Source organism: Ips typographus, linkage group LG11 (genome assembly GCF_016097725.1).
Source record: "Ips typographus isolate SLU linkage group LG11, UJ_Ityp_2.0, whole genome shotgun sequence".
NCBI classification, from domain to species: Eukaryota; Metazoa; Arthropoda; class Insecta; order Coleoptera; family Curculionidae; genus Ips; species Ips typographus.
In genome coordinates, this window is record NC_138432.1 from 7,102,280 (window position 1) to 7,129,013 (window position 26,734).

General features: G+C 34.5%; 1 protein-coding gene across 1 annotated transcript in view; it reads left to right on the forward strand.

Moving 5' to 3' along the window:
* The first annotated feature begins 409 nt into the window (after positions 1 to 409).
* m (zona pellucida domain-containing protein miniature) overlaps positions 410 to 26,734 on the forward strand; it is a 28,261-nt gene continuing 1,936 nt past the window's right edge. Inside the window, exons 1-13 of the mRNA XM_081989931.1 lie at positions 410 to 746; positions 6,320 to 6,400; positions 19,215 to 19,390; positions 19,443 to 19,584; positions 20,216 to 20,330; positions 23,408 to 23,530; positions 24,218 to 24,396; positions 24,625 to 24,806; positions 25,492 to 25,577; positions 25,634 to 25,803; positions 26,198 to 26,341; positions 26,397 to 26,546; positions 26,605 to 26,729. Of these exons, the coding sequence (XP_081846057.1) occupies positions 6,332 to 6,400; positions 19,215 to 19,390; positions 19,443 to 19,584; positions 20,216 to 20,330; positions 23,408 to 23,530; positions 24,218 to 24,396; positions 24,625 to 24,806; positions 25,492 to 25,577; positions 25,634 to 25,803; positions 26,198 to 26,341; positions 26,397 to 26,546; positions 26,605 to 26,729 (1,661 nt within the window). The 5' untranslated portion in view covers positions 410 to 746; positions 6,320 to 6,331. The remainder of the gene's footprint in view (positions 747 to 6,319; positions 6,401 to 19,214; positions 19,391 to 19,442; positions 19,585 to 20,215; positions 20,331 to 23,407; positions 23,531 to 24,217; positions 24,397 to 24,624; positions 24,807 to 25,491; positions 25,578 to 25,633; positions 25,804 to 26,197; positions 26,342 to 26,396; positions 26,547 to 26,604; positions 26,730 to 26,734) is intronic.

The following is a 26,734-nucleotide window of genomic DNA, read 5'->3' on the forward strand; positions in this document are numbered from 1 at the left end:
TATTGACATTTTTGGCTTTTTTTTCACTACTACTTCTGGTTGAGTAACGCAATGCAACTATCGTTACATTAGTTGACAGAATACAAAAAAAATAAGGAAGAAGTTGATAATTGACAGGCAATTACGACAGCAAATTCCTCAAAAGAAAAGAATTTTTCATAATATTGTAATACTGTTGATGATCATCATTACTTTGTCTTATTTTTAAAATAATACAATTAATTTGAGGAGGATAGATTCTAGTAGAATCAATAGGTGCATAAAAGTAAACGAAGCAAGACGAAACTGTTTTATTTGTTTGGTGTTAAGGAAAACGATCAACAATCCAGACGAGAATCGACATGAAGAGTCGGCGAACGGCCAATATCAACCCATCTATTAATATAGCAACATCGTGCCACACATCTTCAGTTGTTGGCATGAAGCAAAGACCGCCGCAGTCGCGCACAGTGAACCAAAAGTCCATCCTCCTGCAAAAGAGCACCATCTACCGCTATGTCTTCAGTCTAGCTTGAGTTCCGTTCGTATTCGGCCGTTCGATCTTCGTTTGCCAAAAAACTGATCTTCATTTCGTACATTTTGGTAACGTACGCCGATTTTGCCGTTATGTACCGCGTGTGATGAGATTTTGATGCCGGTAACCTTTTTCGGTGACGTCGACTTATACCGCTCTCGTCACCGGTGATATGGGACACATATTGGACTTTTTATGTTTGTGACAATTCGGCCTTTTGTACTGCCATATTGTAAGTAACCATAACTATTTCTGATTATATATAGACTTAAGATAAATTCCACTTAATCTATATCACGATACTACCTAAGAAAAATAAAATTTCAAAGTCAGCAAATCCTAACACGCAAGCAATCCTGATATGTGCAAGTATATCTGATAATTGCTCCTGACAGCCCACAGTTTCACCATAAACACTTAGTTAGTTTATCGATTATCTACTTTTGAAAGATCTTACCATCACCGTTATATGAGAATTCCAACCCATTCGTACCCTGCTGGTTTATTGAATCAAACCACCTCGATTTATGTTCCAACTCTTAAACTGTCGTGGAATTGCTAATATCCATACCAGACCGTCATTAAACAGCATCACACGTTTTTCTTCCCTCGATTATCGTGTGATTAAAGTGATGGAAAAACGGCTTTCTTACATTATGATAATTTGAAAATCCGATGTTAACAGGAAACTCGCGAACGTGTCTTATTTATCACAAATGTTAGTAATGACTATGCTTGTTATCTCTTAGATTTCTTGTAAATTGTTTTTCTGTGTGGTCCTAGTGTGAATCTGACTGGACAATTTTCTTGCATGTATTTACCTGTTGGATGTTTGTCAGAATATCAGTATATGATGGTTTAAGTACTGGACAGTTTAAGCCAAAGCGGATTAGCATAGACTACGTGCATATCGTGATACTATAGAAACCATTTAGGTGATCTGGGAGATATTAGTTGGCTCAAGAACAAAGCAATACAATTGTATCAGATTTGCATTTAGATTTTGTTTATTAGTTTACTTCAGTAAGTTTATCTTTTTGTTCATTAGAATAGCTTTCCTGGTAAAACAACAGGGTTTCTAACAGGAAAAGATTTATACTATAATATTATTTTTTATTGTATCTACAGAGTGTTTTAACGTTATTAGGTTAGTTCATCAACAAGTCTTCGTCTAATTACATGACTGTAATTTATGTACTACTGTACTTTTGTAAATAAACAGAATGCCCTAAATTTGTTACAGAATCCAAAAATGACATCAAAAATAAAAGTTTTCATTTAAAAAATGATGAGTCATCATCAAAAAATCATGCAAAAAATCCGAGGAAAAAACAAGATTTTCAATTCAATTAAAATGTTAGTTCATTAACACAATTAATTTCCTTGATTTATTACATTATATTATTAATTAATTACATCTATTAATATTTTAAAATGGCCAGAAGCCTCGAAATTCTACCAGAAATCGCCTAAAACTTGTCAAACCTCTTCAATTGTCCTAAAAACTTAGACAAATCGTTTTAAAATAGCCAGAAAGCGTGTAAATAATATCGAAAACCTCTTAAAACTTATTAGAAACATCTTCAATTACCCTAAACTTTAGAAAAACCGTTTAAAATGGTCAGAAGCCTCTACAACTGTTCTAATCGTTAAAAAAATTGTTTAAAACGGCTAAGGCTTCTGCAAATGTCCTAAACCGTAGAAAAATCATTTATTAGAGCCAGAGGCCTCTAAATACTATTGAAAACCTTCTAAAACTTGTCAGAGACCTCTTCAATTGTCATAAACCTTAAAAACCGTTTAAAGTAATCATCAGTTTTGAAGCCAGTTCATAGTATAGCGTCAGTAATAATTCATCGTTGGCTACCAACAAGTACCTAACTGAACTGAAACAAGACTAACCTAACCTTAATCTCTAATTTGAACAAAAATTATCCATAAATTTCGCCTAAAATAACAATTTCAAGTTGATTAAATATAGATTGGATAAACAGTACTATTCCCAAAACTGGCTTTCTCTGGCAGTTGTTGAGTTTCGTAAATCAGCATAAAGTTTGCCAGTTTCATGTTCAAAATGACGTTTTTATTATCTACTTTTGTAATCTTTTATCTAAAACAGTGCACAAACATGTGAGATTTACTGAATTTCACTTTACTTGTTTTTAAGCTTAAAAAAAACTTACTACATATTCTCCAAAAATATCAATTTTTTTAAAACTCTTATTACCGTTGCATCAGTTCTTTGACTGTTTCTCATTCAGTTCACATCTTGCCCATTTTTGTGTTATTTTTTAATTAACTCAATTAATTACGTATTATTGGATAACGATAACGATAATTAAATACCGCATTTTTCTAAAAGTTGCAGCTGCATATGCGCAGTTTCCTTATTTTCAAGGAGCTCTTCTCAGTATTAGCTTCCTAAGCACGAACAGCTAATTACGTATTATTGGATAATAATAATTAAGTACCGCATTAGCGGTAGTATTTTCATAAGCTTCAAAGGATATAAATTATTTTTTTTACCGCCATATATCCGACGGTAGATCAATAAATCATTTATTACTTTGTGGGTTTTTGAAATAATTACTGTATTGTACTGCACGTTTAGTTTTGTTTTTCTTTATCTCACTCTCTCACTTTCAATGATTGTTCGAACAATTAGTTTTTTTCCTTTATTAATTATTCATAGCTAGACGTCAACAAACGTATAAAGTAAAATCTTAAGTGTGACGCCAAGGGCGCCAAGATTTCTATAAGTACAGGTTATGTTTTCTTAAAAGGGGAATACTACCTTGTAGACGGATAACATATTACTCTTGTTTATAGTTGACGACTTTTTCTGGCTTGATCGTTAATATTAAACTAGTTATTGCCGTCATATATTAAACCAGAGAGTGGCAAAAAACTACCGAAACCGATTTAATTACCGGTGTTAATTTTTCTATTAGACCCACCTGGCTGATATCCAAGTCGCCATCTTCAAAGCGGCAGTTCATGACCTAAAGTACCTATTATTCCCAGCCGCTTACTTTATCATAAATCAATACTTTTTTCCTTTTAAGATGCAATATGTTGTAACAAAGGCAATTATTAAATGTCCTTTAACCTCTGGACCCCGAAGATTGCACTTCCTCAACAATTCCCACATATTTATCATGCAGATGCCACTAAGGAATTGCAATCAGTAGGTGTATTGTGGCCGGTTTAACATAATATGCGATTTGGAGAAGTAGAAACGATAAATTTTCTGCGTACTTTCGCAAACTCGTGAATCACGAAGGGGCTTACTTTATTGGGCCCCTAAGGGCGTCTCGTGTGCTTCCCGTCTAAATTAATATACTTCACGGTAAGGATGGGCCGAAGGCTTAGGATTTAATGGAGAAGTTAATGAAGAACATGATCAGATAGAAATTGATTAAGTTGCTCTATTACTGGCTGATGCAACTAATTTTCTGGCAGTTTTCACTTCAGCACGTAAAAACCCCTCTCGACCATCTTGCGTCTGTCATACCGTCCTGGCAAATATAAACGAGCAAATTATGCATTCGGTCGCCATTTGCCAAATGCAACCGCAATTCCCAGAATGGGAAATTATGGCACATTGTTGAGCACGCTACATATGGTTAATATAGAAATCCGCACAGAAAATCCGCGCTTTTATGTTAATGGTCACGGTAGCATACCCGAGATGTTTGTTAGTACCCGTACGTTGCTAATCAATATCCGATTACAGTAGGTATGTGCAGTTTCATGGTAGTAATGTAACCCAAATTACCTGCGTAAAACCGTTCATTTCCGTTCTTTTCATCTGCCATTCTTATGTAGTCGAGACTCCAAAAATGTCTTTACTCCAAAAGTTACAGAAAAAAGTGGAAAAGAAGGAAGAAGCAGCAAAGTCCAGTAAAGACTTGCAAAGCTTCTTTAATAATTCTTCACTTCTACCGAGAAGACTGGGCTAAGGCTAAAAATGACAATATAAGGATTGCAGGTTATAATAGAGAAGATGAAGACACATAAAACGTAGAGGAAGATGCTAAATTTCAATCATCAATCAAGAAGAAAAACTAGTTGCACAGGAGATATTTTGTAGTAAAAAGACCAGAATGCACAACTTTCTCCAAATGATTTGAAAGAAGACCTGAAGTTGTGTAACCTAATCTAGTTATCAGATATGAAAAGACAACAGAGGTGAAGCTAAAGATGGTAAAAAGAAGCTGAAATGAAGAAAAACTCAAAATGCTGCTCATGGTATATGGTTAAACACATCTAACTAAACATAATTTTCTTCTTCTTTCGGTTTTCTACTTCATCATCATTCCGCCATATTTATCAATTCCTCCTCTTCGCGTTTCCATGTCTTCCGATCTTCAGCTGCAGCAATCCAGTTGGATATTCTTTTTTTATCACGTCTTCCTCTGCTTCTTTTGACGGCTCTAGGACCCAGAAGCCTCTTTGTCCATCTTCCGTCTTTCAACTTGCTTAGTTTGCCATATGCAGCCTATCCCATAGTCACTCTTCTTGACAGTTCGCACGTTTGATTGTCTCTGCTGATTCTTACCTCTTGTCCCAGATATATGTATTTTTCCACTAGTTCAATTGTCGATCTGTCCATTTCTATTTGTTCACTTGGTACTAAGTTTGTCATCATGTTCTAAAATAGCGGTAAATAATTTAGGCGACATCTCCCTTCCGCGTTTTACGTTAATCTGTCTGCTGTTGGCCTGGAGTTTGACTGTAGTTGTTGCATTCCTGTAGATGTTTGGGATAATTTTAGCGTACCTATAGTCCACACGTGATTCCTTTAGACATTTCATAATTGCATCAAACTCCGCAGTGTCAAATGCTTTCTGAAAGTCCCTGAACAGTAGAACCAGTGGTCGGTGGTACTCAATAGTTTTTTCTATAAGAACTTGGAGGTGATCGTTAGTTCCATATCCAGGTCGGAAACCAGCCTGTTCTTTTGGCTGATAATGCTCCATCTTCTTTTCCATTCTCGAGGTTATAATTCGGGTATATAACTTGTATAAGTAAAGTGTTGTGAGTTGTCCTCTATTTTGTGCTTTAGGATCACTATTGTCTCATTCCATCGAGAAGCAATGGCTTCCTGGTGTAAGCATAGGTTAAAAAGGGTTTGAATTTTTGACAGCATTGTTTTTCCTCCAAGTTTTATAGCCTCTATAACGATTCCGTTCTCTCCTGTAACTTAATTGTGTTTAATTTTGGTCAAAGCGTAGAGAATTTCTTCTTTATTAATGTATGGAATATCCTCTGACCCTTGATTTATGACTCTATCATCTTCATAAAACCTCCTTTACCACCTTTATTATTTGTTCCCTGTTTGAGGTAAGGTTTCCTTCCATGTCCTTAATTTTCTTATTACTTACTACTTAATTTCTATACTATATTATTGAAGTGTATCCATGGCTTGTTTTTGATTTTACATACATATTTAAGTCTACAAAGTAAATTTTTAATTTGTTATTTGGTTGTGAGCATAATTTTCAACATGTGCAACACCCAAAATCCAGATTAGTCCAGCTAGTTTCAAGGTTTTATTAATGATATAACGGAGATTAAGAAACTCCGTTATATCATAAAATTAGGCTTATTAACCAGATAAATTGGTGAGTTTTTTTTGAAATTTCAACTGGTTGTCTTTAAGAGACAATATTTCTTAATGGGTATTTAAAAACAGTATAATCTGGTTAGGTTTTCATTATATGTAAATCGAACTGAAAGTTCAATTTCACAGTTAACCGCTTATGGTAAGTTGAGTTGTCTAATAAATTGTTATTGTTTCAGGGCATCGGGAAGATGTGGCGACCGTCGATTATTTGCCCACTTAGCCACTTTTACACGTGCTGTTCAGGAATACTGTTTCTGGTAAGTCGGCGGTGAGAAAGTTGAACGATTAAATTATGGTTTGTCGATGATAATTCGCCGAAAAAAGCAGGTACCACTATAAGCGAGACACACAGTCTGTCGAGAGGCATGTGTGAGAAAAATTCGTTGACCTAGAATACAAAGACTGGAATTAAAATAATAACGAGCCGGTTAGATTTATTGACTGTCAAGAACAGCGAGCCGTAAAAGAATCTGTGAAATTTCGTAGCATTCAGTAGGAAAAAACGGTGGGTGGTACCTATCCAGTCGAGCAAGTTTGCGTACAAGATCCATTAACCTGCAGTAGTTAGGGCAAAGAGTAACAACTTTATTGGGCCTTAACAATAAACCGAAGAGAAATTGAACCTCCTTGTTGATGCTATACAATGATCATTCATGCGGTTTAATTGATCGTATATGAGCCAAACAGAGTGAATTAGTATATCTAAAGCTGAATTATAATCTCAGTAGCTTTCATGATAGTAAATGAGAAGCGGTTACCAGGAATGTCACGGCAATTAACTTATAACAACTATCTAATCAATTATGTGAGGATAACTATCGGTTTCTATCAAAGATTCGCAAAAGCCGGGCGTTTCACTTCCTGTTTTCCTCCGTTTTCCTCTTGACGCATACACACCTAACCAGGTCATTTCAAAAAAAATATTACTTTCAATATCTCACCGTTTGCTCCACATTTTTAATTGGTCGAAAATTATTGGTGAGCAGACCTCGTTTTAACGCTCCATGCTACACGAAGCAAGTTTAATCAAAAGCGGAACTAAATATGTTGGCTTATTATGTGCGCGATATGTTTAGCTGTCTAGCTTGTTAATTAGTGCCACACCATGTACATAGCAACGTACCAACTTAATGTGTGAAGATTAGTGAAAGATGAACATGAATGGCATATACATTACACCTATAACGTTGTAACATGCCGAGAAAATTGTTTTCTGTTGAGCAATTTAAGAAAACCATTAGAAAGACAAATATGAGGTTTTATGCTAAGAAATCTGTGTAGATCGACCAGTACAACCGTAAAAGTTATATTGAATAAGCTTTGAAATTAATCTAATAAGGTTTCAATCAAAAATCTTCAGATGTTTTGGTTGCACCCACTTGTATATGGAAATTGCCCACAACTTCATCAAATATGAACAATACAGGGTGAAAACAGCAAAACAAAAAATCTGCAAGCCTTTGTTGTACATGTCTGCTGGTAGCACACTAAATTTTTCCTGTTAAAAGTTGTAAAATGAATAATTTATGTCTTTGCAAATATTGCTAATATCGATAGATTAAATCTAGTTTTTCAATTATTCCTTGAAACCGAATTTTTGTAATAACACAGTTAGATATTAGATACGTATTTCGTTTGGGCGTAAAAGCTACACGTATAAATAATTATCGTGTATTTTAGTACAGGTGTTCACACAATATTTGAACACTCATAGTGTCAACAAAATGTGATAATAAAACTATAACGGAACTATAATTATATTTAATCCATGCTAAAATAACTACTATTATTAGTATTGTAGTGATAGTAATGACAATATTTAGATTTCCACATGAGAATGGATTGAAATGTGTTGTTGAAGTGTTTTTTATTACGTTATTTATACGAAAAATGAAATAAGTAATGTCGAAAACCTTCCAGAACTATTCTAAACTTACCAGAGACTTTACAAGTGTCTTAAACCTCACAAGAATGTTTTAAAGCCGCCAAGAATTGGCAGAGACCTCTTCAAGTGTCTTAAACCTTCCAAAACTATTCTAAACTTACCAGAGACTTCTACAAGTGTCCTATAAGAAAATTTTAAAGCTGCCAAGAATTGGCAGAGACCTCTTTAAGTGTCTTAAACCTACTAAAACTATTCTAAACTTACCAGAGACTTCTACAAGTGTCTTAAACCTCACAAGAATGTTTTAAAGCTGCTAATAATTGGCAGAGACCTCTTCAAGTGTCTTAAACCTTCCAAAACTATTCTAAACTTACCAGAGACTTCTAAAAGTGTCCTATAAGAAAATTTTAAAGCTGCCAAAAATTGGCAGAGACCTCTTCAAGTGTCTTAAACCTTCTAAAACTATTCTAAACTTACCAGAGACTTCTACAAGTGTCCTAAACCTCAGAAGAAAATTTTGAAGCTGCCAAAAATTGGCAGAGACCTCTTCAAGTGTCTTAAACCTTCTAAAACTATTCTAAACTTACCAGAGACTTCTACAAGTGTCTTAAACCTCACAAGAATGTTTTAAAGCTGCTAATAATTGGCAGAGACCTCTTCAAGTGTCTTAAACCTTCCAAAACTATTCTAAACTTACCAGAGACTTCTAAAAGTGTCCTATAAGAAAATTTTAAAGCTGCCAAAAATTGGCAGAGACCTCTTCAAGTGTCTTAAACCTTCTAAAACTATTCTAAACTTACCAGAGACTTCTACAAGTGTCCTAAACCTCAGAAGAAAATTTTGAAGCTGCCAAAAATTGGCAGAGACCTCTTCAAGTGTCTTAAACCTTCTAAAACTATTCTAAACTTACCAGAGACTTCTACAAGTGTCCTAAACCTCACAAGAATGTTTTAAAGCTGCTAATAATTGGCAGAGACCTCTTCAAGTGTCTTAAACTTTCCAAAACTATTCTAAACTTACCAGAGACTTCTAAAAGTGTCCTATAAGAAAATTTTAAAGCTGCCAAAAATTGGCAGAGACCTCTTCAAGTGTCTTAAACCTTCTAAAACTATTCTAAACTTACCAGAGACTTCTACAAGTGTCCTAAACCTCAGAAGAACATTTTGAAGCTGCCAAAAATTGGCAGAGACCTCTTCAAGTGTCTTAAACCTTCTAAAACTATTCTAAACTTACCAGAGACTTCTACAAGTGTCCTAAACCTCACAAGAATGTTTTAAAGCTGCTAATAATTGGCAGAGACCTCTTCAAGTGTCTTAAACCTTCCAAAACTATTCTAAACTTACCAGAGACTTCTAAAAGTGTCCTATAAGAAAATTTTAAAGCTGCCAAGAATTGGCAGAGACCTTTTCAAGTGTCTTAAACCTACTAAAACTATTCTAAACTTATCAGAGACTTCTACAAGTGTCCTAAACCTCAGAAGAAAATTTTAAAGCTGCCAAGAATTGGCAGAGACCTCTTCAAGTGTCTTAAACCTTCTAAAACTATTCTAAACTTACCAGAGACTTCTACAAGTGTCCTAAACCTCAGAAGAAAATTTTAAAGCTGCTAATAATTGGCAGAGACCTCTTCAAGTGTCTTAAACTTTCCAAAACTATTCTAAACTTACCAGAGACTTCTAAAAGTGTCCTATAAGAAAATTTTAAAGCTGCCAAAAATTGGCAGAGACCTCTTCAAGTGTCTTAAACCTTCTAAAACTATTCTAAACTTACCAGAGACTTCTACAAGTGTCCTAAACCTCAGAAGAAAATTTTGAAGCTGCCAAAAATTGGCAGAGACCTCTTCAAGTGTCTTAAACCTTCTAAAACTATTCTAAACTTACCAGAGACTTCTACAAGTGTCTTAAACCTCACAAGAATGTTTTAAAGCTGCTAATAATTGGCACAGACCTCTTCAAGTGTCTTAAACCTTCTAAAACTATTTTAAACTTACCAGAGACTTCTAAAAGTGTCCTAAACCTCAGAAGAAAATTTTGAAGCTGCCAAAAATTGGCAAAGACCTCTTCAAGTGTCTTAAACCTACTAAAACTATTCTAAACTTACTAGAGACTTCTACAAGTGTCCTAAACCTCAGAAGAAAATTTTAAAGCTTCCAAAAATTGGCAGAGACTTCTTAATGTGTCTTAAACCTTCCAAAACTATTCTAAAATTACCTTCTTCAAGTGTCTAAAACTCAAGAATATAAAAATACTTGAAATCGTGTAATTTGCTTCAAAACACTCGAAATGTACTTCAATTCATAAAATTCATTAAAAAACTGTAAAAATTGACTTGGAAATCTAAAATTTCTTATTAATGTTAGTAGAAAATACACTTAAAATCAAACACATTTTTTTTTCAAAAATTACAAATAATCGAGATATTTCATTGAAAATAGAGCAACGCAACAAGCTTTTTAAATATGTCACAATTTCTAAGCCTCTATCTTGGTGCCTGTGACAGTTAGAAGATTCATTCCACCGTCGAAATGTAGCCCAGAACTTCTGCTTTATTATTTATTCTACTAATAACTGAGAAACCAGGCATAGAACACTGTTGTGCACGCCAAACTGAAATACAAAACTTTAGTACTTCCTTTTAGACAGATTTTGAAAATATAGTGCGTTTCTCATAATATCAAACAGTCCTCAAAGAGTGTTTTTTTTTAAATCAACATACAAAACAAAGGTACCTTTCAGTTTAAAAGAAACTACTTCAAAAATGATTAAGGTATTGGAGAACCAAAATTTTGTTTGAATTATTTGATATTAATTGATCCTTTTCGTCGCCGATTTCAAACCACTTTTGTTTCTGAACAATCCCGTAGTATTATTGCCATTAATAATCTTTTCAGCCAATTTCAAGCTCTAATAACATCGAAAAAGTTACTTTCTACTGTCTTATATCAAATAAATATGTGCGGAGGTGTTAAACAGGAAACTGTTCTCTACAACAATATAGGACACAGGTGTAAATACATCAAGTGCATTGAAGCTAGTCTTCACATAAATCATAATGATTCCCAATAAACAGAGAAAAAAATTTAAACTTTCGTTTAGAAATCAATTGTAAAGGTACGAGTACACTGGATACGTTTGTATCGCAACAATGTTGTACAATATGCTGGAAACTTATGTTTCCTGTCTTACACGGCAAATAATAATTTTTGTAGTAGAATAATTTTTGTTATCAGATATTATACTCTAAAAAACATTTGTGACCATGCTTTCTGCAAATTAAGAAGTTGATAGGTTAAAGGAGATCTAACTTGATTGATCATTTGGATTGACTTGTCTTTGAACATAGTTGTTGATGTTTTAAGTACAAGAGTACGGTACTGAGTTGTCTGATCTCGGCAAAGTATTTGACCACAATCAATTCCGATTTAATCCGAGTCCATATAGGTTGTTGAGACACCTACAAACGAGATCTAATAATCTGATTTCACGCACCTGTTATGATTGGAGCGGATTTACTTTGAATGCGGAGAACAGTTGGCTTTAAAGGAATTTCATCTGCCAACTGTTTAGGTTAATATGATTACGCTGTCCGTAATGGATGCGATAAAGACGTATTTACTATACGCCACACTGTAAGAAAATTCTGATTTTAGTTATCTAACTTAATTTAATAAAGAAAAAACTTCAGTTGCATCTGCTGGAATAACAAAATGGGTGGTCTCTCTCCTCTTCTGTCTCGGTTTACACGTGTGAAAAAACTACCTGCAAGAATCTGGTCGCAAATTTAATAAGTCCAGTTAATTATTGCTAATTTATGTAAAGATGCTCCTCCAAAGACCGTGTTATTAAAAGTACCATCATGTCTAGCAATTTACACTTGCCCGCAGTGATATTATAGCGTTATACCACCAGTATCAACTCTGCACTTAACGATTGCCAGGTTTACTGCTGCCATTTACAAATTAGACAAAAAGTTTTCGCAATAAATGCTACGAGCTGTTATGCATATTTTGCTTGAATTGTAAGTTCTATGTGTTGATTATAAATATAAATTCAAGTCTCGCGTATTTAATGGGAGGCACGACAACACGGTTGTGACTTAATAATCATGCAAAACGGTGCCTTTTTGCCTTCTGGTTACATGAATTTACGATGTGTTATTTTGTTTTCAACGTGCACCGAAGTCGTCCCGTTACAAATTGTTTTCTACATTGTGACCACTTTGACCCCGAGCCGAACTAAACCGGCCATAACGAGAACCACTATTTATGTCTCTATTCTTGTTAGTGATATTTTATGTTGAGTACTTTTGATTGTTATCACATACAAATCAAGAGAGTAGGAAGGACAGATGTGATTATTAGGTCAAGTTTAGCCACTAAAGTAGTAAGAAGTAAGATTCCATTAAAAGGGAAGTCAGCAAGAAAACCAAAATTATACCAGGCTCAGTGATTGTGATTCAAATATTAATACTAAATAAACATCTAAATCATTAAAGAGTAATAATGTATGTGTGGATGGTGACATTATACCCCATCTCCTTCTGATATCTCAAGGTTTCCTTGTTCATAGCAGCTCCTCAAGATTTAGTTCCTTAGGAATTTCAGGATCTTGAGTGGGTCTGTTCGAGATATTTCCTCCACAGTCAGCTGGTATAATCCCAGTGTGTTTAATCTTCTGTGTCGTACAGCATAACACTCCAGCAAGATGTGGTGGGGTGTTTCTGGTTCTTCTCCGCAAAACCTGCAGGTACTGTCCTCTTCTAGGCCTAGCTTCCTTGGGTGTTCTCTGAGTCGACAATGACCCGTTAGAAACCCCGTTAATACCTTGAGACTAATTTTGCTGAGGTTAATCAGTGTCTTCCATCTTGCTCAGTTAAAATTACCGAGGAGATCTTTGGCCTGCCTCAGTCCTGGAAGTCTTTGCCAGTGCTCTCAGTGCTTCTTCAGCTTTATTAAGTTTTAGCCCGATCAGTGGTGCTGAGGCTCCTTTTCGTGCTAGAGTATCTGCTTGTTGGTTACCCTCTACTCCGACGTGCCCCGGAACCCAGAGGAAGGTTACCTTGTTGTTCCTTCCTAGATCACTGAGCTTTCCTAGGTACTCCAGAACCATCATTGACTGGATGTTAGATGAGCTCAAGGCTTTGATAAGCATCGCAAATTCCTTGTTCCAGTATTTCCTGTCGAGGTTGAACTGAATACACATTTCCAGTTTCATGAAATTACATTTCCACTTGAAAAATTCTAGGCAACTGGCCCATGGGCTCGGAGTATTTGGTGCGAGGCCTGTAGACTCCTGCTCCCGTCCCCTCGAGAATTTAAATTATTATCTTGTTAAAAGATGATGATGATGAAGAGCTTTAACTTCCAAGGTCTCTTCCTTCCTTTTTCTTTTTTTTATGTTTTTAACACACAAAAACAACAATGTAAATACTATAGCTTTTCCTTTATCTTCACAGTTACTGTAGAATAAGAATGGGAAAAACTTGTTTAACCTAAAAAACACCTTTTACCAACACAAAAAGTATTTTTTTCACTCCAAAAAGCAATCTACTAGGTTTTTTAAACATGTTTGAGATGAACAAAACTTCAGAACATAAAGAACAACTTAACCAATTTTGAGTTCTACAATTCATTAAAAAATATATTTGCCTCTAGTCCAAACTACGAAAACTGTTACTTTATAGATTAAATTTGTAAAAACTACATTTTTCCTGGTTGGGTGAGAGAAAAACTTAAATGAACAGGAAACGGGTACGGTACCACTCAAGTACCTAAACCTCGTTAAGGTGCGCCAATGTTTTGCTTCGCGTTTTTGCATAATGCTTATTACGTACGCACTTGGCTAGCTCGTTTACACGCTGGATTATTGTTTTATCATTATGTAGGCCTGTGCTTTCAGCGGGTTTTTCTTGATAGTTATTATGCTGACGTTCATTTAAGTTCACCAGTAATTTAGCATAGGTCATATAGCAGAAGAAAACTGCCTCGAAGATAAGAAAAATTGCTAAATTGTAGTAAGTAACAAATTGGAAAACACAAAAAATAGTGTAGGATCAGCTTTACTGATATCCAGCAACAAATTAGATCCTAACTTTGGCATTGATCAGTACTTTTCTTAATACTTTTGTTATGCTGGATTTATTTAGCATTCTTTTTATTGGAGTTTCTGGGAAAAAAATCATCAATTTGGCTGGTTTATTCAAGTTTCAGTTAACGATTACTCGGAACAACAGAATTGCTCCCTGGGTAACACAATTAACGTAACACTCCGTTACTATTCGACCTGGGGGAATAAAGGAGTACTCGCGTGACTTCGACTTCTCTTAGACTCCGTTATTAATATTAATAGCGTTGCATGTGTTGCTTTATAAACAACAAAAATCGCGCATTAAATGGGACATGCGTCTAACATTCGGAGACCATACACGTTTACCTCATTAAGGATTGTTTATCACTCATTTGTTTATCAATTTCTACGATAAATTGCAACCGCATATGCCGCCTGTTAGGCACACACAGAATTAAAAAGATTCCACCTTAATCCGTTAGTTTTTAATGCGATTCGCTAGATTTAATCTTTATAGCCGCAAAACATGTTTCCGGTTCATATGTACAATTCCTTTTGCTGCCAGACCCGCATTACAGTCTATTTTATGTCTGGGAACAATGTGGAAAAACAATAAATAAACTGAAATTTAAAGGTTAAACGTTAAATACTACTTGGATGGTCAGAGGTGTAAAAGGCAATTTTATGCAAATTCAAGTACTCGGCATATTAAGAGCTTTTAGCGGTAATTTTATTGATTTTATGATGCTTTATGTGGAGATTAAAGTGGAGACACACTTCCCATGATCTAAATGCAAGTGCAAGATGAATATTTGATTGATTATTATATCATTTAAGTTCTTCAGAAAATGTTGGTCAAGTTTGAAGCACTCCATCGACATATAAAAGTCTATATCATGTCACTCAAATACCCAGACACCACATTAATGTCCAGATTTTATCCAAACCAGTTACGTTGTCCAGGGACTTAACTTGAATTTCCAATGAATTAAGTTTTTTTAAATACCTGCTAAAGCTATATAAGCATAGTTTCTTAACAAACTGAAAGACTGTAGTTTTGAAAATTGACTTAGAAAAGATAAAAATTTCAGAAGCTTAAAAATTATGTTTTTAACCAGTTTTCATGCAAATCGAGAGACTTTAATACTAAAAATTGACTTGTAGACATAAAAACTACTTTTTCAAGAATTTGTTACTACAAATTCATACATTTAAACCTTAAAAATTGACTTAAACCCCAAAATGTAACTGAACTAATGAAAAGTGACATCAGAAGCTTAAAATTTGCATTTGAAGTAAGTTTTCATAATTTGAAGGCAAATTTCAATATTTTAGTCTTGAAAATAGTCTTAGATGCAGGACATTAACATTAGATTCATGAAAATTGTCTTGAAAACTAACTTTTCGTGCTTTTCATTTTCTTCGAATTCTGGACTAATTTTAGTGTTTCAAAACTGCTTTCAGCTTGGAAAATCGAGTTACAAGACTATCTTCACCAAGTTATTGACATAGCAAACTTAAAAAACAATTTTTACATTCTTCATAGACTTAAAATAGCATTCCAAGCTTTGTCACTATTAAATCGACTTCTAGACAGCTCAGTGCTAAAAATTCGGGTATTTCTTAATAAACTAGACTGTTTTTAGTGTTTTAAGGCTGTTTTCAGTGCCTCAAATCGAGTTTCAAGACTATCTTTACAAAGTTTTTGACTTATCAGGCCTAAAAGCCAGTTTGTCCACTGACCATAATCTTGAAAATGTTATTTCAAGCTTCTTCACTATTAAATTGACTTCTACACTCATAGGTGCATTCAATTGTAGCATCTCTAAGAAATTCAGACTGTTTTTAGTGCTTTTTAAGACTGAAAAATCGAGTTTAAAACTATTTCCAAAAGTCAAGTTTCTTCAGTAATAAAAGTAAAAAATGTTGTTATCATATGCTACAATAATAGTCTTGAGAACTAATTTTTAGAAATAAAATAGTCCGAAAATTTAATTTACTTCTAGACTTGTTGTCCAGTCCAGAAAATTGAGTTGTACTCCAATTAAAGTCTTGAAATTCTACTTTTGGACTCTCTTTAGTCCTAGTAAAGTCAGTTCTAGCATTATAAGTCAACTTTTATATTATTTTTAGTAGTAAAAAATGAGTTTCATGCACAATACAATCTTTGTCTTGATTTCCGGACTTTTTTTAGTTCTTGAATGCCAGTTTCAGACACTCAACCAGGATGGCAGTCTGAGAAAGCGAATCATAAGACCATTCCTAATAGTAAAAAGCAAGTTTTTAGACTATTCAGTACAAATTTGGACTTTCACAAGTCTTGGATGTTCAGTTTTAAACTATAAAACGATTTTTTAAATTGAAATTTGGAGGACTGTATCTTCCTTAGGAAACCTTTTTCAGAAAAATGACATAATGCAAGTCAACTTATTTTTTGATTGGCTATCAGATGGTGAATTATTGACACTTAAAACTGGACCACCCTGTATAATTTATAAAAATTGAGAGGAGAGGATTTGAAACTCCCCCTGACTCCTGAATATAATAGCTGTCATAGGTTATTCCTTATGTCGTGTCGATGCAGAACTCTTTCCTGCAAATAATTGAAATTTGTATAAATGGCTTTGTCCATTGGATGTTGATGTGCTGTCTGGGTAGAACAGTTGTTCAGGACAAACAAAACAGTTTATAAAAATTGGACAGTTATTAAAGAAACAAACTGACGATATACGGATAATTGTCTGTTAGCACTAAACAATCTAAACACAGGTTAGAGATTTTTAATAAGTTCACGAAACAAGATCTTAACTTAAAACTTTGGTTAACTAAGGTTTGATTCTGACAGATCAGGTACAAAATAACACAATCTGAACTAAACATATCTAAGCTATCCTTAAACTCGACTTAGCCAATGCCGGGGAAACGGACATAAGTATAACATATTTAAGATGAGTAAGAGTAAAATTATCCATTAAGTTAAATCTTCCTCGATCGTGGATCGACACATCAAGAACTAGCTATGATTCACGCCGACCGGAAATTCTTTCACATTCTTCACCGTCTAGGCATCTGACACGTGATAGATTCAATAAATTATGATATACGGTTAAAGATGTTTGAAATTTTGCGAATACCGTCGTGCATTTTCCAGCTGCGAGCCGACGAATTAATTGATTTAGAAAATTCCACGAGTTTAATACGAAGACCGCATTTTTGTGGATCGAAACAACACGCTAATTTTGGAAATCGTTTTAATAAAAGTTTACTGGTAGTAATAATAGACGGCGGTATATGTCGGTGATTGATCCTCGGTTATTTATTTAGCCGATGATGGCGCAAAAACGGCTATAAGCAATCATACCGACTCACGACGTATAATGGAGACTGTTATTAAATTGAGTTTTCGGTTCACGAAAATCGGTGATGGTTTATTAGGCAGTCGATCGAGCACAACTAATGGTTCCCTGATATTGTTGAGGTACCGGACGTCGGTATCACCACTAACCAAACGAACATTGTTAAACACTTAAGACTAAGCGTTTATTTGAGTTAAAAATATTCCGATCTGCTAGTAAAAAATGGGCAAAGTCAACCTTGAATCGATGCCATCCAACTTTCTATTTGCTCCAGATTTTAATTCAGTGTCACTACCTAATCGCGACTTACATCAAACAATTCGTTCCACTTTATTGACAATAAGCCGAAACAGCTTAACGATTTTCCCATTGGAAAATCCTCAAATCTCACTAGCTAAAGGAATAATATATTAACTATGAGACAACCTCTTCCGGCCATTATACCGCCGCTTAATGACCACATTTCGGCATTATACTGAAGATTTAAAGATATATGAATGATAGTTAATTTATAATCCGTGTTGGTAAGAGTGTTATTTTGTATTGAAATGTGTCCAAAGAAATAAACAGAAATCTACACTGCCGGAATTTTAAATGTTTGAGAATTTACGCGAATACCATAAATTTCTTTGAAACAACGTAGGTACTAAGAAAAAACTGTGCAGTTTCTGTATTACCAAATAGCAAATTTGCAAATTATCATCAAGGTTTAACATAATAATTACAAATCTCCCGGTAACTTCCTGAATCATGTATACTTAATCGGTTTCTTTGTAGATTTTTAATTAATTTAATTAAAACCTAGAAGGAGGATGTTAACAGAATTATCCATTATATGTTGAATTATGCGTCTAATAAGCATCAAAATGGGTGCCTGTAAAGGAAACTGGAATTTTTACATCGTGTTCATATAAATTTCCATTAAAATTATTTGTTTTTTATAGCTTAACAAAGTTTCTGAACTGTCGAGTATTGTATTAGGTTAGATTAAATATTATAGTTGTTTAAGTTCAGGTGTAATCTGAAGATCCTAAAATTAGCATTGAAATAATATTACATACTCACAATTTTGCTTTTCCAAACTGCCTTTTCAGATATTCTAAACTTTGAAAATATTGGTTGACAATGACACTCAGATAACCGGTCTTTCTGATTATCATTCAATATATGCAAATGTATTAGGTATCATACAGTATTGGACTTACCAGAAAATAGTGTTATGTATGTTTACCCATAAATGATTTCATGATTGACTATCACCTAGACTGCTGCTTAATTACTTCGAAAAAACACACAGAGGCAACAACTAAAAAAATCGGAAAAACTGTCTCCCTATTTTCTCATAATTTGTGTATTTAACCTGTTTAGATCATATTATTTGTCAAGTTAACGAGAGCAACCATTACCATGTCTTGACCATTGCAATTTTGTAGATTAAGTCAGCTGGCTGCATTTCTTTAGGTTTTAGTGAGTTTGTAAGCTAGTTGACTGTTGATGTCTCTGAGATGTTTGTTTAGTCATTGCTCCTGTCATTGAAATATCAAGTAAAAAGAGTATAAAAAACGTAAAATAGCATAATCAAATGTATGCAGTTTTCCAGAAAAAAACGTCCTTTAAAGTGCACTGAATTTTGTTAAGAGAAACTCGGATAGAATGAAACTGCAAAAATTACGATTTAGAAAACAATAATAAGACAGTAAAAACTTAAGCTATTCTGCAAACTTGTTTTATTATTAATATGATGCTAAAAGATTGATTTATTACAGACAGTCAATGCAGTCCTTGGAGCTGGAGATATTTGGCCTCTCCAGCGACCTGAGGGCATGCCATCCATCCAGTCTCTGGAAGTGATGTGCGGAAAAGACCACATGGACGTCCATCTCACCTTCAGCCAGCCCTTCGAAGGGATTGTATCTAGTAAAGGACAACACGGAGATCCTAGGTAAAAAAGCACACTAAAAAAAGTTGTGAAATTAAAATTTTTTGGGTTTTAGATGTGTTTACGTCCCTCCATCAACTGGTCAAACGTTCTTCTCCTTCAGGATAGCTTACGCTAGATGTGGAACAAAGCCGGATCTTCACGGTCAGTTCTACGAAAACACCGTGGTTGTACAGTACGATAAGGATCTGTTAGAGGTAAGTAGGTAGGTAAATTTTAAGTTTTAGTTAAATATACTTGGGGTGTTGCTTTAAAGGTAAAGTAACAGGTGTGTCGCTTATTGGAATATCTTCTTCGTAGTGTAAACATCGTTTAAGAAAGGCATTAAATTATGCCACAGTTGAATAGGCACAATCGTCCCGTACGATTCCGCGAGTTAAGAAAATTACTTATTCCCCGACCAATTACGATATACCTCCTGCTTTCTTGTCACCCATTAATTTTATTAACCTGTTATCAAACCATCCGGATGCGATCGGTCAGCAAAAATTCAGCTCAACTATGGATTGTTAAATGTGAGGTATTTTAATTGACTCTGACAGGCCTGGTCAAGCTAGAAGATTGGAAAGTGCTTTGTTTCGGTACACTTACTTGTGAACTTTAGTAAAACTCAAAAACAAACCTTCAAGGTTTGTTCACAGCATGTCGTTGATTAAAAGTGGTTGAAAACGGCATAACTCGAAGCGCGAACAAAATGAACGCGGGCTTTGTTCGATTATTAATTGTCGTTCAGGGTTACCAAACTTATTCATTCAAAATCCAAATTGTCGGCGACTATTAACGAGCTTTTCGCAGAACGTGTTCTCGCAATTTTTTTTCTGATCGCAGGTGTGGGACGAGGCAAAGCGGCTCAGGTGCGAATGGTTCAACGACTACGAAAAAACTGCTTCCAAACCCCCCATGGTCATTGCCGACCTTGATGTCATTCAGCTGGATTTTCGAGGTAGGTTTAATATGGGCAATTTACAGGACCGGACCTTAATTTACAACTTTTATCAAAAATTACCTTAACCAGGAAGAAAATAATAAAAATTAAACATTCCTTGCTGAAGATTACTTTTACATGTGAATTGAGTTAAACGGCACTTTAGATTATCAAAATTCTAGTTTTACCTAACAAATACTTAGTTAGGGATTTAAAGTAATAGGAATGTTGACTTCAATCAACTAAAAAAACATTGACAGTCAACTTATTATCATAATAGAGTGAGTGTAAAAGTGAGCTCTCAGGAAGCTCGACAGGCAATTAGGCGGGTAACCCCTAATTACAGTATTTCTACATTTTTAATCCTTCTAGAAAATGTAAACACTTTCACATAAACTAAAAAGCATTCGATGCCATAAAAGAGAATTACCAGATGTTTTCTGTTATGACTGAATAATCATTTTGATAAATTTTATCATTCCTCCATTGGAGTACATGAAATTTGAATCATCTGTTTTAACTTTGTTGACGGTTTAGGTAACAAAAAACAACAATTCAGGGGCAACAAATTCAAATTGTCTCACTACTACTGATTTTCCTGAAATCTCAATCATCGTGAATCGTGCAGAAAATGAAATTTCCGGCATTTCCTTAACCAGGAAGAAAATAATAAAAGGTAAACATTCCTTGCTGAAGGTTACTTTTACATGTGAATTGAGTTAAACGGCACTTTAGATTATCAAAATTCTAGTTTTACCTAACAAATACTTAGTTAGGGATTTAAAGTTTTGTTGAGAAGTTGACTTCAATCAACTAAAAAAACATTGACAGTCAACTTATTATCATAATAGTGTGAGTGTAAAAGTGAGCTCTCAAGAAGCTCGACAGGCAATTAGGCGGGTAACCCCTAATTACAGTATTTCTACATTTTTAATCGTTCTAGAAAATGTAAACACTTTCAAATAAACTAAAAAGCATTCGATGCCATAAAAGCGAATTACCTTATCTTAAAACAGATTTTCTGTTATGACTGAATAATCATTTTGATAAATTTTATCATTCCTCCATTGGAGTACATGAAATTTGAATCATCTGACGGTTTAGGTAAAAAAAAACAACAATTCAGGGCCAACAAATTCAAATTGTCTCACTACTACTGATTTTCCTGAAATCTCAATCATCGTGAATCGTGCAGAAAATGAAATTTCCGGCACGCGATTAGCGATTTTGCGATTCGACGTCGACGATAAATTATTCTTTGCAGAAGGGCCGGCGCACAATGGCGGTAATTTTCCCGCTGTTAAGATTATTGGCGGCATTGTAACAAGTATATTTCTTCCTTGCAGCCGCTGTGGTTCGGGGAATGTACGCTAAGCTTACCGATATACTACCGATAGTAGCCCGTGCAATGAAAATTATTACTGTTTGTTCTTTTTTGATGACTAAGTGAAATTGCGTTTAACTGTTTTTTTACAGTACTTATCCAATTTTTAACCAGTGTTACGTGACCATTTTGGATATAAAATTGGATATTTTACTGGTTTTGAAGAAGCAGTTTGTATGGAAATTTTGTTTGTTTATCTGTGTTTATGATCGTGGATATCTTGACAGAAGCATAATAAAATTTATAAAGAAACTGAACTTTACGATGCATGACACTGTTAAAAAATTTACACCAATTAACTATTTCTTATGTTTAAACAACTCCAGTATTAACTTATCAGTAACTTCTGACGAAAGCGTATAGAATACACATTGTTGCCTCATATTTAATATGCAAATTATAAATTAATACAAAGCCTTAACTGAGCCAAGAAAGAGATCAGGCAAATAAAGCAAAATTGTATAAGAAAGTTTACTCACTTAGTAATTAATCATTACTGACCATGACAATAAAAGCCACTTATATGTTTCTCGTCAAGATTTTGAAGTAATCCATCTGGAAAGTGATGTTTGATAAGGCAGTAATATAAGCTTCATAAAATAGAATTACATAAAAGAATGTATTGCATGAACAGGTAATTTTAAATTACTAAACACAGTAAAATGTTAGCTAGATTTTCCATACAAATCTATAAAACCATTATTAGTTAAATGCATCTTCTGTATCAAACGTTTTGGTTTTGTTTGGTGATACTCAGTGTGCATGGTGAAGAATCCAGGATTCAACAGAAAGGAATTTGTATACTGAGTTGAAATATGTATAATATACAAGGTGTTTTACGATAAATGCGTCATATTTTACTAGTTTGCTATATAAATCATGGTCCAAAGATGTTTCGTTATGGAGATACAGGGTGTTAAAGTTTGTGGCCTCCAATCAAACAAGCTATTGAATATCTTTGTAAAAAAAATATGTACTTCACTGTTGTCTTTCCATAAAATTGAAATTAGTTCTGAATTCCTTATTATTATTTCACACAGAAAATGTATCTTGAAACTTTTTGGTACGTTATCTCGTTTTGGAATAAAAAATCCTGCAAAAGTACCATTACAATTAATACTAAATCTTCGACTTTCGTCGATTTTTCCAGTTTCTTATTGAAAAAACAGCACAGTACTGCTTGCTCCTATCGAATAAAAAATATCATTTTTGAAAAAAACTAAATGAATTAAAAATTGGGATATTGAATAATATACAGAGTCGACGATTTAGTATCGATTTTATGGTACAATTTCGGGGTTTTGAATTTTTTATTGAAAAACAGAAAGGTATACCGAAAAGTTACTAGATAGCTTTTCTGTTCTAAATAGAATGAGGAATTCAAAACTGATTTGAGTTTTATGGAAAAAAAATGGCTTACATATTTTTGTTGGAAAAATATTAATATTTCAAAATAATGATTTATAAGTATAAATCACATTCATAACATTACAGTGGATAGTTGACGCCTATAAAGTTTTATAAAAATATCTGAAACCGTTTTAAAGAAATTTTGACATTTAATCAAACCCTAAAAGATGACGCATTTATCCTGAAACACTCTGTATAGTATATTCTCATACTTTTTTTAAAGCACTTCTTTGTGTGTTTTTTTACTTATTAAATGTGTTGTTTATTAACACTTTTCTGATCAATCTATCGAAATTTTTAGGTGATAATGTAGATTGTTGGATGGAAATTCAACATGGCAAAGGTCCTTGGGCACCACCAGTTAGCGGAATAGTTCCATTAGGATCAACACTTACTTTAGTGGTGGCTATAAACGACTATCGAGGTAAGTTTCAATGCAAAATAACACTTTTCAGAAATCTGTAAACCGGTCAACGTACAAATTCCCGTAATAATAAAAGTGTTATATTATGCATACCACGATTATCTATTAAGCCCATTCAGGGCGGCAAAATTCCAAATTTCTTTCAACAGTGCGGTCTGAAAATGCCAACCAAAGGCGGCCATAATGTTAATTAATCGTTAATAATTCATCAGTTTAATAATAACGGTAAACCCGGACTTTCTTTTGTACGATTTTAAAATTCATATCATGCCTCCAGACAACATTTTTGAACGTCTGGCATTAATTCGCATGATTTACATGTGTAAAGTGTCTAGACTGTACACGAGTACGTTTATAGGGCATATAGGTGGGAAAACCATGCTGTAGGCTTACTAAAGTAAGTAAAGACTGAAAAATCTCATTAACAAAACGGCAAACAATAAACCAGACGCTGGCAGGCATGCCAACAATATCACTGGTGCACATCTTGACTGATGTCTGATATGGACAATTTAATGCAGAACTGTTAACCATTACGGATTGTAAGGAAAAATGTGTATACCTACAAAATTATGAGGATTGTCTGTTTGGAATTACCGTGAGAATGCACATTGACTACTTTTTTGCTTCGGTTGCAATATTGACCTGAGGAAGTTAATTAACTAAAAAAGTGTTTTGTTTACTTAGGAGAATTCGACATGCGAGTGAAATCTTGCCTAGCATCTGATGGAGGCGGTCATGTCATTCAACTATCAGACGAGTTTGGGTGTGTCTTAAGACCCAAAATGATCAGCAGATTTCTCAAAGCCAGAGGAGCAGATGAGAGGGCTTCTGTTATTACTTATGCATTTTTCCACGCTTTTAAGGTAAGAAAAACAAATTAAGATGGAATACCATTTTGTTTCATTAGTGTAAATTGATCAAAGTAAAAACACATTTTTCTTAATGGTTTGCTCGCCTGACTGACTTAATGGCTAATAAAATCATAGCGTAGTCGTTGTATAATGACTTAATATCAGCCATGCCACAATGAAAAAAGTGCAATTTGATCCAGCAAATTTAGGCGTAATAAAGTAATTTGATCGATTTTTTAGTTCCCGGACGCTTTGAGTGTTCACATTAAGTGTAAAGTGGAGATCTGCAGGCATGGATGTTTGGATCATTGCCAGTTGCAGCCTAATAAAGGACCTACAAACTTGGATTTGGGCTTCGAACACTATGATAATCCTGTTGACAGGAAGGACGAGAAAGTGGCTTCTACAGAAATAAAAGACAGGTGAGTTAATGTTATTTTGTAGTGCAAAACTAGTTGCTTACTGAATGATTTGATTGACTTTTGTATTTTTGCACACACATTACACATGTTTTAATAGTAGTACAAGTTTAACTGAACTAAATAAGTTTGACTTTCATCAAGCCAAAGTTTGAACGTTTTTTCCAAAATTCGGTTTAAAAAGTTTTTTTGAGTTATTGCTTCCTTCTCCTTTTAGTTTTTTTTTTTGAAAATAATTGCTTTATCAATTGTGCTGCTAACTAAAGTAACTAAACAGGTCTAGAGCATTGATTTGCAAGAGTTCTCTTATTATTAACATGGTGTAGATTTGAATTCTCCATACCCTAGATATTAGGAACACCCACAAAGTTTATACAGGTGCGTTACCAAGTATTTGAATGTTCATGTCCAAGCTTATCTAAACTAGTCACTTTCACCAAAACTGATCAATCAGAAAATTTGTCAGAAAAGTGTCACCTTCTAATTTGTTGGATTGTATTACTCATCTTTATAATAATGTATTCACGGCACACCTTAAGAATTATTCCCACGGTGTTGTCGCCCAAAAAAAGCACCGCCTTTTTGTGGTTTCAATAAGCCACCGTAAAAGCGGAATACCAATCAACTTTGGCCGAAAAAAAAGCACTAGAATGACAAGTCTATAGTTAAATAAATCTCCGTTTTCTAGGAGGCCTGACCCGCTTGACCAACTGAATGAACAAGACACAATATATGATGACATTATTCACGAGAATGACGCGGCCTTGTCTTCAGGTATATGGTTTGTTTATTATTTTTTACGTAGTGTTTGACTGATGTAAATCTTACAGGCGAAGATCTTCCTGCTATTAAAATGTCACTCAACGCCAACGTTAATAAGAAGTCCGGCTCGAAGGACCACTCGAACGAGAAAGAAACGTCCAGTCAGCAATCCCTCAAAGACGAGAATATGAATGATGATTTGGATATGGAAGAAGTGGAAATTCACGTTCCGCATCAGGCAAGATTATTGTTGCTGTACTATTAGCATGTTATGGTTTGTTTCCCAGCCTAGAAAACCACAAAAAAAAAATCGTAAAAATAAGTAAACAAAGTGATCAACACTAACGGAACCGAGTCCCATAAAGACAAAGTATTTACGGCTTTTAATTACTTTCCTAAAAGCCGTTTAAGTCCATAAAAACGGTGCATAGGCTAGTTACGCGGAATAAACTATTTAAAAAACGTGCCCGATTCCACTTTGCATTGTGCAATGTTTGTTCATTACCGCTGTGGTTCTCGGTATCGGAAACGCATCATCTACAAGGTTTCGTATGCGTAAAGCCAATCCTGCTTATTATAACTGTAATGGGATTTAAACATCATTAATTAGTTTATTTTACGTTTATTTCTAGGAAGCGTTTCATATCCGACAGGATAAGTTTCCTCACGGACCTAGGAAGTTGGATATTCCGGCGGCAGCGCCCAGAAGTTTGGACGAACCTTCAGCACAAAGCAACGAAAAAGTTAACGGTACCAGCAGACCTTCAGTTGCTATGGTAATTTGAATTTTTAGCTGCACTAGGTAGGGTTTTAATTATTATGACTATGCAGAAAAGCAACCGAAGAGGACGTTCAATGATAGTATCAGACCGTAAAGCACGAAGTGCTGATGTTGGTGTGAGTGGGATTTACGAAGTCATCTCCGAAGCTGATTTGGCCTTTAGCCCTGATACTAGAGCAGAAGCTGTAACCGTTTTCCAGGTACTTCTTATAACGGTGGTTTTTTGAAGCAAAAGGAGTTTAATAAATAAAATTTTAGGGAAGAATTAGAGAAGAAGTCGTCTACGGGATTTGCATGCCAGTTCCAGGCTTCAGTATACTCTTCGTTCTGGTAGCTGTATCTGCTGTAGTATCTGCCCTAGTAGCAGGAACTCTACTTTATAGGTAAT